The sequence below is a fragment of the Lepus europaeus genome, chromosome 7 (genome assembly GCF_033115175.1).
Source record: "Lepus europaeus isolate LE1 chromosome 7, mLepTim1.pri, whole genome shotgun sequence".
Classification (NCBI taxonomy): Eukaryota; Metazoa; Chordata; class Mammalia; order Lagomorpha; family Leporidae; genus Lepus; species Lepus europaeus.
In genome coordinates, this window is record NC_084833.1 from 3,819,701 (window position 1) to 3,832,833 (window position 13,133).

Genomic DNA, 13,133 nt, shown 5'->3' on the forward strand with positions numbered 1-13,133 from the left:
CTGCGGCGGCAGGAGACGAGCGTGCCGCCCGCGCCGGGCTTCCCTGAGGCAAGCGGAAGGGGCCGTCTCCTCTGGCGGCGCCAGTTCCTGAGAACACGAGACAGTCTCTTCCGACACAGTCCCCGAGGAGGCGGGCACGCGGCTCGCCCCCGCCGGCTGTCCCAGGCTTCCCATGACTCCACGTGCCTGGAGAGCGAGGCTGGCCTGGGGACCTCGCGGAGCCTGCACACCACTTAGGATGAGAGAGTAATAGGAAATAAGGCATCAGACATTTGATTCTTTTATTTCCATATGCAATGTATTGTTTAGGCACGCTGCTTGGGATGCTATTTCTAAAAAAATTGTTGGCCATTTTTCAGAATATCCTTTTGGTTTTAAATACTGGTCAGGAAAAACAAACGATGTAAAAATACGTGGATAATTTTCTATTACAGAAAAGAAAAACTGACTTCCATCTAGAAGTGCAGGGGGAGTGAGCCGACCCCCCCAGACGGCAAGGGGCAAGGGGCAGTATTGCTTCAGCTGTCAGAAGGCTGCGGCGCGGTTACATAGAAAATTATAAATTACACTGAATTCGTATCCAGAATCACTGTATGTACACAAACCAGCTCTAGAAAACACACTGGTTCAGAGTTGACGAGCGGAAGCCTCACAAGGACGGTGGGGCGGGGCATGCTCGGCGCCGGACCCCACGCTGCCGTCCGAGTCGGGCCTGCGGACGAAGGGCTCCGGCTCCGGCGGCAGCACGGGCATCTCTGGGCCTGGCCCGACCGGACCCGAGGGGGCTGATCTGCGGACTGCTCTGAAATGTTCACTGGGGATACTGTTAACTGGGAAATTTTGGTGAATGGGTTAACAGGCAGATGAGCTACCAAAACCAAACCAAACCAAGAAACCCAAACAAACCCAAACCAGAGCCACACACACTCCAGTGTCCTAGCGTCTCACCTGTGGGGATAATCAGTCCCAGCAAACAAGACTGAACGGGACAGATGGCTAACAGTGCCGCCAGCTTACCACCTAAGCTGTAGCAATAAATACCGCATCTCTACCAACACTCACATGTTTGAGCCGTGTTAATACAGAAAACGATTACCAATCAAAACCCGGTTATAAAAAGAACACCAAATAGTTCTTATTCCAAATCACTTCTGTGTAAGAACAACCAAAATAACACTTAGAGGGAGCTTCGACTCCACAACTCCTTGCCAACCTGGAAGAAAAACGAGTTCGGAGTTTTGTACAAGGTGAAAAATGTATGAAAATCGCCTAATGCTTTGGTCACACTAACAACTGTCAAATAGTTATGTTTCAAATACAATAGATCTGTGTATTCACTTTTATAAAACTATTCTTACAGCCATTTGAACTATAGATTACGACTATTATTCCATGGGCGGCAGGGTCTTATTTCACAGGCTACCCGTCATTTAGAACAATACAATATAAACATACGGAAAAACTCTTGGTATTTGTCAATGTGCAACATTTTTACACTTCTGGATTTCTCTGTACAGCGTCTCAGATCTGGAGCGGGAGGTCGCTGGTCCTGATCCCTTGCGGAGTGAGTGCAGCAGTGGGGCGGGGCTCCCCCGGCCCCCCAGGCCCCGAGGTGGCTCCGCAGTCCTGTCAGCAGCCGGCCGTGGCTCGTCATACAGGGCCATTCACCGACGCGTCCCCCAGGCTCGGCTGCTCGGGCCTGGGGAGTAAGACACGGACATCTGAGGCACTGGGGACAGCGAGGTGAGGAAGGCGTCCGACCTCGCCTGGCTGCCGGCAGTGACGCCGCAGTGACCCCAGGCCAGACCGGGTCGTGGACAGCCTGTGCTGGGACCCTGGCCGGCCCCGTGGAAGTACAGGCAGTGGATTTTAGAAGGGTGCCCCCAGAGCCCTCGGGAGGCCTGGAATCCACAGAGAATCCTCCGTGACCCAGGATTCTGCCACAGGCAGGCTGTGGGGACATGGCGTCGAACGAGCATCTGGCTCAGAGCTGTGCGGACAGGAGAGGTGGGGCAGCACCCCAGCCCAGTACTGACCCAACGCCAAGCCCCCGGCCTGCCGGAGTCACCACTGGACGCCTACGGTGGTCTTCAAGGCTTTACCAGGAGACCGGGACACCACCACGCTCGGCTACAACCAGAACGCCTACCCTCCTGCCCCCCTCTGCAACCAGCATTCGAATTCACAACTGGGCTGCCTGCAGCCACCTGACACCGGCTAGCTGCGCCAGGCCACTTCCAAAGACGACCCTCCCTGCTTTGACCCGGGGACGCCTCACCGTCGAGACAGAGGCAGGGAGGCTGTGGGCGGGACACAGCCGGGGCCACCCAAGTCAACTGCTCCAGCTCTCTCAGCTCTGCCTTCTCCCCCGTGAAAGGGGGCAAGGCCCCTCTCAGCCCTGGTGGCCAGCGCGGGGTCCCTGGAGAGGCAGTGCGCAGAGAAAGCCTCGCTCAGCAGCACACTGCGCACCGCGCATGCCCTCTCAAGTGCGCGGACAGATGTGCGAGGTGCTTGGGCCAACAGCCCAGTGGGCTGCATTTTTAAGCTTCTGCCAACGCAAAGGACCACAGGATCTGGCTGTGACAGGAACATGGGGACAACGCGGGATCGTCACCACTTCCATCCTCAACACGGCAAGCGCCACTAGGGACACAAATGGGGAGCTGGGCTGGGGCTCTGTGGAAAAGTCCCCTGGTCCCCTGCCTCTTCCTCCCACGTCACCACAGCCAATGCTCCAACAGTTCCCACAAGGCCATGCATGCCTGCCGGCAGACTGACATCAGACACAGGCCGTTTCTCTGGCTTTCCTGAGAGGACTGGACACAGCGCTTGCTACGCTGCGAACAGGTTTCAGACCAGCGAACGGTGAGCGCCCCCTGCTGGCTCCTCTGGTCAGGATGTGGGGAATGTTCAGAGCTGCCGGGCCAGGCCGGAGACAGGACTCCTCTCCCGTCCCCTCAGGACGGAATACACAACCTGAGATGTACGGAACCAGAAAAGTGAGCTCTGGGGTGCTGGGCCAAGCCCCTCGTCCAGGGGCAGGTCCCTCTTCCGGCACGGGCCCTCCGCGGCTGAGGGTCTGCCTTGTCCTATACCTTCAGACCACTGGCTCAGTCTAAGTAAAGGGGACTGGAGAGAAAACATCACATCCCATGTCACTCGGCCCTGGGAGTGGGGTCTCCACACTTAATCAGGACAAGAGAAAGTCTTCGGGGGAAAACCCAGCCACGCACACGGAATCATTTCAGAAGGGACAATGTTCTGCTCCATACACCAAGGGCCTCTGGGCGAGCCCCTCCCGCGTGTCCGCTTATGTCAGGCAGGGGGCACTGTGGGAAAGCAGGCCTCAAGACCTGCTGCCACCTGGCAGCTGAGTGGCCTTCTAGGCCAATGAGGACCCCAACTCTGGAGTGGAAAGTACCACCCTTCGACTTGGGGAGGGGGACAGGCCGACCCTCCCGTTCCCAGAAATGTCTACACAGCCAGGGATATAAGTGACTCTAAGGCGGGCGCACTGGCCTGGATGTCTGCAGTCCCCACCCCAGGTGCTGAGGCCTCCCAACCCCCAGGAGACGAGAGGTAACCCGGAGCGAGGGGGTGGGCGTCTGAGGACACAGGCAGTTACCTCTGCTCGGGACTACTGCTGGGGGGCCGGGGGGTCGTGCGCTTGGCTTCCGCCGTCTCGGGGCTGTCCTCCGTGTCTTTACATGCAGCGTCTTGCGAGGTAGAGAGTCTGCCTTCCTCACTGCAGGAGAGAGGGAGACGCAGGTCGCACACGAGGAGCAGGGCCTGGGGCCCAGCGGGCGGGTCACATGCAGATGGCTCTGGTCATGACCGGCACGGAAGCAAGGCCCTAGGGCTGAGCATGCTCAGGGACAGTGATCACAGTGGGGACACAGACGGGGGCTCAGGAGAGGGAAGGGCCACACGCGGGAGCCGGGAGGGGACGTGATGCGGCTGGAGTCGGAGGGGCGTCCGTGTCACTGTACATACCGATAGGATTTCAACACTCTGAAGCCAAGTGTGCAAAACAGAAAGAGAAATGTACAAGAGTTTCAGAACACTCCAGGAATGAGGAATCGGGGAGAACTACGTCCCGACTGCACGGGAGCAAGGCGGCAGATCGGAGGCTGTCAAAGGAACCTGTTTGAAGGAGGGGTCTCTGGTTACAGCATCTGCTGGCAGGGCCAAGCCTCCGTCAGGGGCCAGCGGGACCCCCCGGGCTGCATCACCCGAGTGCCCCCACGCCACGCAGGAAGTAAAGCAGCAGGAAGGGGGAGGGAAGCGCAGACGCTGTCAGGACAGAGAGCGACCCCAGGACACAGGACGGCGGGAAGTGCGTCCCCTCGCAGGCAGCGCTGTCCTCAACTCTGCCTCCTCTGCCCGCGATTCCCGCTTCCGTACCACGTAGCACGTCAGCCCCCGAGAGGAAGCGGTCGGGAGCCCGAGGCCCCACCCCTGCAGAGTGTGTTCCGACCGGAACCCCGAGTCCCCACCCCTGCAGAACGTGTTCCCACCGGAACCCTGAGTCCCCACCCCTGCAGAGCGTGTTCTGACCGGAACCCCGAGTCCCCACCCCTGCAGAGTGTGTTCCCACCGGAGCCCCAAGTCCCCACCCCTGCGGAGCGTGTTCCCACCAGAGCCCCGAGTCCCCACTGCACCAAGCAGTGTGTTCCGGCAGTGTCAGTGGGTCAGCTCTGTGCTCACTTTGGAGGTCGGCGGTGAGAGCAGTCCCAGACCGTTGATAGCCTGGTGTATTTTGTGAAGGTACTTAGCTATTATAGTACACTTTAGTTGCTTGTTACTTCTTTTAAAAAAGATTTATTTATTTACCTGAAAGAGTTGGAGAAGGAGAGACAGACTGACCTTCCATCCACTGGCTCACTCTCCTGCTGCTCTGAGCCCGGCTGCAGCCAGGAGCCAGGAGCCAGGAGCTTCCTCCAGGCCTCCCACGTGGGTGGCAAGGGGCCAACTAATTGGGCCATCTTCTGGTTTCCCAGGTGCATTAGCAAGGAACTGATTGGAAGTGGAGCAGCCGGGACTCAAACTGGCGTCCACATGGGATGCCGGCACTGCAGGCGGTGGCCTAACCCGCTGCCCCACTGCCTGTTACTGAGTGAGGAATAGTCACTAAGTTTTCAGACTGCTATTTCCCCCAAAAGCTTTGCTGCTTGCTACTGACTTATCTGTATCTGCTGTTTCCCTCTTCTCTGATCTCCTTTTCTTCCCAGGAGTGCCTATAAACTTTCACGGCCATGGACGTTCTTCCTCAGTCCTTATTTTAAAATGAATACATCTTAGGGCTGGCACTGTGGTGTAGCAGGTAAGGCCGCCACCTGCAGTGCCGGCATCCCATGTGGGTGCCAGTTCATGTCCCGGCTGCTCTACTTCCGATCCGGCTCTCTGCTATGGCCTGGGAAAGCAGTGGAAGATGGCCCAAGTCCTTGGGCCCCTGCAGCCGCGTGGGAGACCCAGAGGAAGTTCCTAGCTCCTGGCTTCGGAACAGCACAGCTGTGGCTATTGCGGCCAACTTGGGAGTGAACTAGCGGATGGAAGACCTCTCTCTGCTTCTGCCTCTCTGTAACTCTTTCAAATAAATAAATCAATCCAGGAGCCAGGAGCTTCTTCTGGGTCTCCCACGTGGGTGTAGGGGCCCAAGCACGTGGGCCATCCTCCACTGCTTTTTGGAGGCCATCAGTAGGGAGCTGGATACGAAGTGGAACAGCCGGGACACGAACTGGTGCCCATGTGGAATGCTGGCATTGCAGGCGGTGACTTCACCCCAATGCCACAGCGCTGACCACTAATACCTGCTGAGATTCTTGCTTGTAGTTCACTGATAAGTGATACGAGCTGACCATGTTCTGTGATCAGCCTTACTTGTTTCTAGAATCCGGATGTCACTGCCCGAGGACTGGCCTTGAGGTGCAGCAGGCTAAGCTGTGGTGCCTGGGTGCCTGCCTCCTTGTCAGTGCCAGCTGAGAGTGTCAGCTGTCCCTTTGCAATCTCACCTCCTATTGGTGCACCTGCGAAGGTAGCACAAGATGGCCCAGGTCCTTGAGCTCCTGCCACTGATGCGTGGGGTGTGGGAGACCTGGGTGGAGCTCCTGGCTCCAAGCTGCTGCAGGCATTTGTGGAATGAGCCAGTAGATGGAAGCTCTCTCTCTTCTCATCCCCACACCTGTGTCATGCTGCCTTCTAAATACACAAACCTTAAAAATCCATTTGCCTTTTCTGAGGGCAGATTTTGCAGATTTTGTATTTTCTACAGCGATTAGCAGCCAGCACGCATGCAGCATCCTGTAGTTCACGCAGCGACGGCCCGGGTGCTGGCGAGGCCGCTGTACCGCGTTTGCTCCACCCCTCGTGTCCCCTGAAACCGTGTGCTGGTGCCCTGTGTCCATCACGAAAGGGCCCCGCTCTCCTCCGCCCGGCAGAAGTGGTTGTCTTTTCATTTCACAGTGTCTTTAGGGGACTTTAAAAAGTAACTAAAGTCAAATGTGCCAATATTTTCCTTTTCTATCTGGCTTTTTATTGTTTAAAAAAAAGGCTTACTCCCAAACTGTAATGATATTTTAAGTTATCTTCTAAAAGCTGTAGTTCTATCTTTCGTATTTATGTAGAAAATCAGCCTCTAAAATGACTATTTCATGATTTATTTCCAGTCTCGATACTTTCATTCTGGCTCCCTGCATTTGCTAGGACCACCACCCACTGCTGGCAGAATTCGAACGTGTCGCTGCTGAAGACAAGCCCGGCCGTCGGCTTCCTGCAGACACTCCTAGTTTCACGTAGTTACTCTGTTCAGAGACCAAAGTCGTGAACAGCTTCAACTCTCGCCAACACTTCCCGCGGCCTGATGCCTGTGAACTGCCCCAAGAGCTGTCACCAGCCACTCACTGTGCAGCACCAACGCCATCCTCACGCCTTACAAGTACATTGCTGGACGTGGTCTACAGCTTTCAGTTTCCAGTAAACACGCCCCTCTGTGGGAATCGGCCTGCAATCAAGGCGTCTGCGTAATGGCCTCGCGACAGCTAGGAACCACCCCTTCCCCACCCGTCACGAGCGGGTCATGCAAGGTGCTGGCTTCCTCGCCGTGTGCAAGTGTGGACAAAAGCTTCGTCCTTATCCTCTCAGGATTTAAGTGTTTAATTCCCACTATGAATCCCGTTTTGACCCTCAGTCTGCAAGCTGGCTTTGTTGTCACTTTGCTGTTGGCTCTCCGTCCAGAGACCGCCATCAGCACCAAACTTCTGCTTGGGCTGGGCCATGCTCTGCAGCCTCCATTCAAGTTAGTTTCTTGTGACCAAAGACTTGTCAGTTCTCATAATCCTACCAACCCACTGGTCTTAAAACAGACGCTCCCTGACTTGCAGCCCAGTGGGCTGAGAAGGCAACACGGGGCACTGAGCAAAGCCAGCGGTCCCCTCCGTGGTCTTGGGGCTGACTGGGAGCTATGCTCACTGCCACTGCCCGGAATCTGGGACAGGACTGAAAGACACACCAGCAGCCCAGGAAAAGATAAAAACCTGGGATCTGAAGTCCAATTTCTACTGCATGTGCACTGCTCCTGTAGCGTCCTAAGTCAGAGGCCATCTGCAGTCTCTGGGCCAACATGCACCCAGGGGCCAGAACGCCCCATCTGTCACATTTGCTGATGGAGATGCTAGAAAGACACCACGCTAGTTTCTGAACACTCGCCTGAACTAACCGAAACCTTTTCATGTTTGACGTTTCTTCCCAAGACCCTCCCAACAACCACGCTGACCGGCAGACCGGCCCAGCTACCTTTTGAAGACCGCGGTCTCCGTCTTGGCGTCCACAGTGAGGCTGAGTGTCTCCTTCATGCCGCCGTTCATCACCGTCTCGGTCACCTTGCCTGTGCTTTCCGCATCCTCCTCTCCGTCAGAGCTGGCTTCCATGGCCACACTACCTGCCACTGATGAGAGCAGACCGGGTGGTCACACCCAGCTCATCCACAGGAGCGCCACCCCTCCTCTGCGCAGACTCCTCTCCCCGGAGAGCGAGGAGGCTGACCCGGCCTGCCTGCTGTCCCTGGCCTGGGCTCCCCAGGAATGCCCACCAGACTGGTCGCCGGTCTCCTGCATTAGACCTGGGAGTGCCCCAGCCCCCAAGCACAGTGACACCAGCAGACGCAGCTGCTCCCGTCTGCCCAAGCCCAGCAGGGCAGGCTGCCGCCTCGCCCCGCCCCCACCCACTCGGTTCCTCTGTGGCGTCCTGCCGGATCATTCCCCGGTTCCACAGCAGGAGGCCACGGGGCACAGTGGTTAGGGGCCAGCTTCACCACTTCCTTCCTGTGGACCGCTGGGCCAGGAAGCTCCTCCGTGCCCACCAAGGGGACGAGTGACTCTTCCCAGAGAAACACTGGGGATAAAGGAGGCCACCTGTTCCAACGCGCAGGAGAATGACCAACGGGCCGACACAGGCTGGCTCCACTCCTTCCCCAGGGCCCCACCCCATCCTCATCCTTTTCCCAACGACCGACTTCTCTGACCCCTCCATGTACTTCCAATTTCCCATCACGCCCCGTGCTAATTCCTCCCCACCCCCAAAGGCTCCACTAACCGGTGGAGAGCAGTTCAGGCCCAATGGGAGGACAGAAGTGAACACTACGGGCAGTCTACAGACACCAATGGCCACGTCACTGGCTCCGAAAGCTGAGAAGACACCCCAGGCTGAGCAGGCCCAGACCCAGCCACGCCCTCTGACTGGGCCCCAGCTTGGAGCGGCCGTGCCCGCCTGACTGTTCCCCCGCGTGCTGCAGAAGCCATCCCTCCTTCCCGGCCTCAGCGTCCTATGTGCACAGTGACAGTGCAGCTAACTTGGACCCTCACTCTTCCAGAATCAACATGCTGCCTGTGGTTCCTGGGCAGCGGCCCTGTGGCTGTCAGACTCGCTGTCCCGTCTCCCGGTTGCTCTGAGCCCCAAGCCCGAGAGCCGAGCCTGTTCTACAGACTGGCTCTGCACACTCACCCTCTGGCTGTGCGGCCAGCGCGGACACACTGGGAGTCAGGGGGTCCAACGTGTCAGTGCTGGTTTCCATCTCCACTGGAGAATTGCTCCTTAAAGAATCTTTGGTGCTTTCAAGAACAGACACAGTCCAGATGTCAGCAGTGGGGAACGGCCCTCAGTAAACCCATCATTCCCAAGGACCAGCAGACGACCAAGTGCTGTCTGCCGGAGGAGCGCGGGGTCTGAGCACGAGTGGGCGCTGGGGTGGGGCTTCGGAGCAGATCTGGGACAGGCCTGGCCATGGACAGTCCCCACCCAGGCCTGGCCATGGACAGTCCCCACCCAGACCTGCAGGCTCCAGACCTGGCCATGGACAGTCCCCACCCAGACCTGGCCATGGACAGTCCCCACCCAGACCTGACCATGGACAGTCCCCACCCAGACCTGCAGGCTCCAGGCCTGGCCATGGACAGTCCCCACTCAGACCTGCAGGCTCCGGGCCTGGCCATGGACAGTCCCCACTCAGACCTGCAGGCTCCAGACCTGGCCATGGACAGTCCCCACCCAGACCTGCAGGCTCCAGGCCTGGCCATGGACAGTCCCCACCCAGACCTGGCCATGGACAGTCCTCACTCAGACCTGCAGGCTCCGGGCCTGGCCATGGACAGTCCCCACTCAGACCTGCAGGCTCCGGGCCTGGCCATGGACAGTCCCCACCCAGACCTGGCCATGGACAGTCCTCACTCAGTTAACTGCTGATCTACTACTGGGGTTGAGCAATATACAAAGGCCCTTCCTGCCTGGGAGAACTGACTTCTCAACCGTGACTGCTGCCAATCACTGTGGTGGGTGGGGACACTCCCACTCCCCTGCTGCGGCAGTCCTCGGCTAAGCCCGAAACTGAACACGGACGGCATTACCAGGAGCAAGCTGTCAACAAACCAAGGGCACTCACAGAAAATAGCACAAGGGACCGGCATTGGGGCACAGCAGATGAAGCTGCATCTGAGATAACAGAGTCCCATGTGGGTGCCAGTTCAAGTCCCAGCTGCTCCACTTCCATCTCCATCCAGCTCCCTGCAAATGGCCTAGGAAAAGCAGCAGAAGATGGCCCAAGTGCTCGGGCCCCTGCACCCACGTGGGAGAACTGGAGGAAGCTCCTGGCTCCTGGCTTTGACCTGGCTGAGTCCTGGTCATTTTGGCCATCTGAGGAGTAAACTAGCAGATGGAAGCTCTTTCTCTAACCCTTTCAAATAATCTTGAAAGAAAGAAAGAAAAAGGAAGGACGGAAGGAAGGAGAGAGAGAGAGAAAGAGGGCCAGCGCTGTGGCACAGTGGGTAAAGCTGCAGCCTGCAGTGCCCACATCCTATGTGGGCGCCGGTTCAAGACCCGGCTGCTCCACTTCCGATCCAGCTCTCTGCTATGGCCTGGGAACGCAGTGGAAGATGGCCCAGTCCTTGGGTCCCTGCACCCGCGTGGGAGACCAGAAGAAGCTCCTGGCTTCAGATCAGCACAGCTCTGGCAGATGGAAGATCTCTCTCTCTCTCTGCCTCTCTTCTCTCTGTGTAACTCTTTCAAATACATAAATCTTTTTTTTTTTTTTTTTAAAGGAAGAAATAAAGAAAATAACACGAGGTGGGAACCTGACTGTCTGTACTGGAGCAAGGCTGATGAAATAATTCCCAATGTTTTGGGGACGTTTTTCACTTGCGAGAGAAATCTCACTCACGCCTCCAAACTGTGGTTTCATGCTATGATCACTGCTACGATAGTCTCTGGTGGTCTGAGATGGTAACAATCCACTCACAACAGCCTGTCTCCTACCTCCTGTATCTCCAGTGTTGTTTATAAACGTTACTCATGAACACAGGGAAGTCAGCAGTGGCTGGGGGGGCGGGGGGGGGGGGGGGACGGGGGACGGGACCATTTTCCAGTAGACAAACACGCAGTGTATCAAGCTAAGTCTAACGAGACATCAAATCCACAGCTACTACTAAAGTGCTTGCAGTACTACCTAAGAAAGTTCTGAAATGACAGGCTCTGTGCTTGAGAAAAATCAGAAGTCCAGGCTGACAGATCGCCCGCTCTTGGCTCACGGCACCAGGTGAGCTACAAGTGGAATGCAAATCCCCGCTATCTACCGCGCTCCGCTCCGCACGGTCCTGCAGCGCTGCCCCGAGGCCTCAGGAGCTCTCGGCCTCCCGGGCTCTCTGTCCCCACGGCTCGGAACCAGAAGAGCCCAGAGGTCCTGTCCTGGGACCACGTCGTCAGGCGGCTTCGCCTCGTGCCTCCTGGGGGACGGCAGGTGCCGGCTGCTCTCTGAGGACGCAGAGCTGTCACCCTGGCGCCCAGGATGTCCGTCTCCCTCACGACACTGCATCTACCTGAGGAGCGAAGGACGGTGCCCACCACTCCCAGCACCTGGCGGACAGCTGGAACGCACCCGTGCCCGCTCACCTGAGGGACGACGTGAACTCTGTGAACGACGCCCAGCCTGTCTCTTTCGCGGGCATGGGCTCCTCTGTGCTCCACACGTCAGACCCCACGGAGTCTAAGGGCGCCCCGTGGGTGGTCTCCATTGGGACGTCGAAGTTGGCTGACCAGCCGGCTGCTAGAAGAGGGGGATTTCAGGGGAGCCCATTCAGCAGCTTGAGCTCACTGACGGCACTTCCCAAAACAGTCAGGCCAGGACGAGGTGAGCGAACTGGGCTGAAGCAGGCGAGGAGGGGCACACCCGCCCAGAGGAGCCCGCGGCCCGCGCCTGAGCGGCCAGGGCCACGCTTCCTGGGGCCCGCGCCGGGCTCAGCACGGCCGCCTCGCCCTGTCTGCGGCCTAGCGCTCTCCGTGCCTTCCTAAGAGCCGCCCTCTCCCTCGAGCTGGCAAATCCGCCTTCCTGGGCGGTCTGTGCAGAGCAGGCAGAGCGGGGTCCTCCTCAGCTCCACGGTACAGTTCTCAGCGCCCTGCTGCTCGTCTCCCCACTCCCCTCCCTGGCAGCAGGGTCTCGGGCAACTTGTCCACAGTTCCATCACTAGCATGTGGCCCAAGAGCCTGATGGGAACTGAATTACGGAGGAAAGTCTGCTCCCCCTCCGCCCGGGGAGGGGCCCTGGGTCAGAGGCATCCAGTGGAGGCCTGCTGGATGGTCAGGAGGGTCCCACTGGGCTCCCAGGTTCTGACAAGATCTGCCCCTGGACGGGTTAGGCCTCTGAGGTGGTGGTGGGAGGGATGGTGTTGTGGCACATCCCATGTGAGTGCTGGTGAGTGTCCCAGCTGCCCCAGTTCCAATTCAGCTCCCTGCCTACGCTCTTGGAAAAGCAGCAAAAGATGGTCTAAGTGCTTGGATCCCTGCCACCCAAGGGAGAGGCCTGGAGGAAGGGCCAGGCTCTGGGATGGAACCAGTACATGAAAGACACCTGTTTCTCCTCTCTGTAATTGTGCCTTTCAAATAAATAAAATCTTAAAATAAAAAAGGCCTTTCAGGGTACTAGAAGCCGGTCAGTCTGAGGGACCTGGACGGTGCCTTCACACGTCCACTTTGGTGAACTTTCAAGTCTGGCTGACGTCAGTCTTCACGACAAGCACTGGACACACCAGGGCTCTAGTCTCACAGATGGACCAGGAAGAGCGTTCAACTTTCAAGCTTCAAGTTGCTTGCTCTGGTTTATTCCGTTCATGATCCTAAAAACCAGTTTATTTCCTCTCTTTTACAGCCCCGGTCTTTTCCTTCCTGCGCCATCGGACACTCTCTGTGGCCAGAGGAGTGACTGCCAGAGTGCAGATTCACGGACCGTCTCCTTCCCTGAAGCCTGCTCCCTCTGTTCCCCCTCCAAGAGAGACTCACACAGTGTGCTCCAACCCCACGTGCCCGCAGCCAGCACCGAACCCCAGCACACCACAAAGCAGGTGAAGAACACCCAACTCACGTTCGCTCAGGTCCACCTCCATCTTGTCCTCTGTGCCGGCGCCACCGGAGTCAAACAAGTCCTGCTTGGCGCCGTCTTCCTCTTCAGAGTCTGTGCTCTCCTCACTGTCCGTGCTCCCCGAACTGGGAAGAAGGACCAACACAGTTAACGCTGCTTACCCACTAGCTAAGTGCAGGACGCTCTACAGGTGACCCAACGACAGAAAATCCCACTGCAATTTCCCTGCACGGCATGG

General features: G+C 57.6%; 1 protein-coding gene across 8 annotated transcripts in view; it reads right to left on the bottom strand.

The window, feature by feature from the left end:
• Positions 1-267: 267 nt before the first annotated feature.
• Positions 268-13,133, bottom strand: part of PPP6R3 (protein phosphatase 6 regulatory subunit 3) — a 148,571-nt gene continuing 135,705 nt past the window's right edge. For 7 of the 8 annotated variants that reach the window (XM_062195708.1, XM_062195707.1, XM_062195706.1 and 4 more), the window contains 6 exons: positions 12,899-13,020; positions 11,434-11,587; positions 8,998-9,104; positions 7,792-7,942; positions 3,626-3,745; positions 268-1,699 (listed from right to left, as the gene is read on the bottom strand). In XM_062195708.1, coding sequence (XP_062051692.1) covers positions 1,651-1,699; positions 3,626-3,745; positions 7,792-7,942; positions 8,998-9,104; positions 11,434-11,587; positions 12,899-13,020 — 703 coding nt within the window. In that variant the 3' untranslated portion in view covers positions 268-1,650. The remainder of the gene's footprint in view (positions 1,700-3,625; positions 3,746-7,791; positions 7,943-8,997; positions 9,105-11,433; positions 11,588-12,898; positions 13,021-13,133) is intronic. The other variant, XM_062195701.1, reaches the window with a different exon arrangement.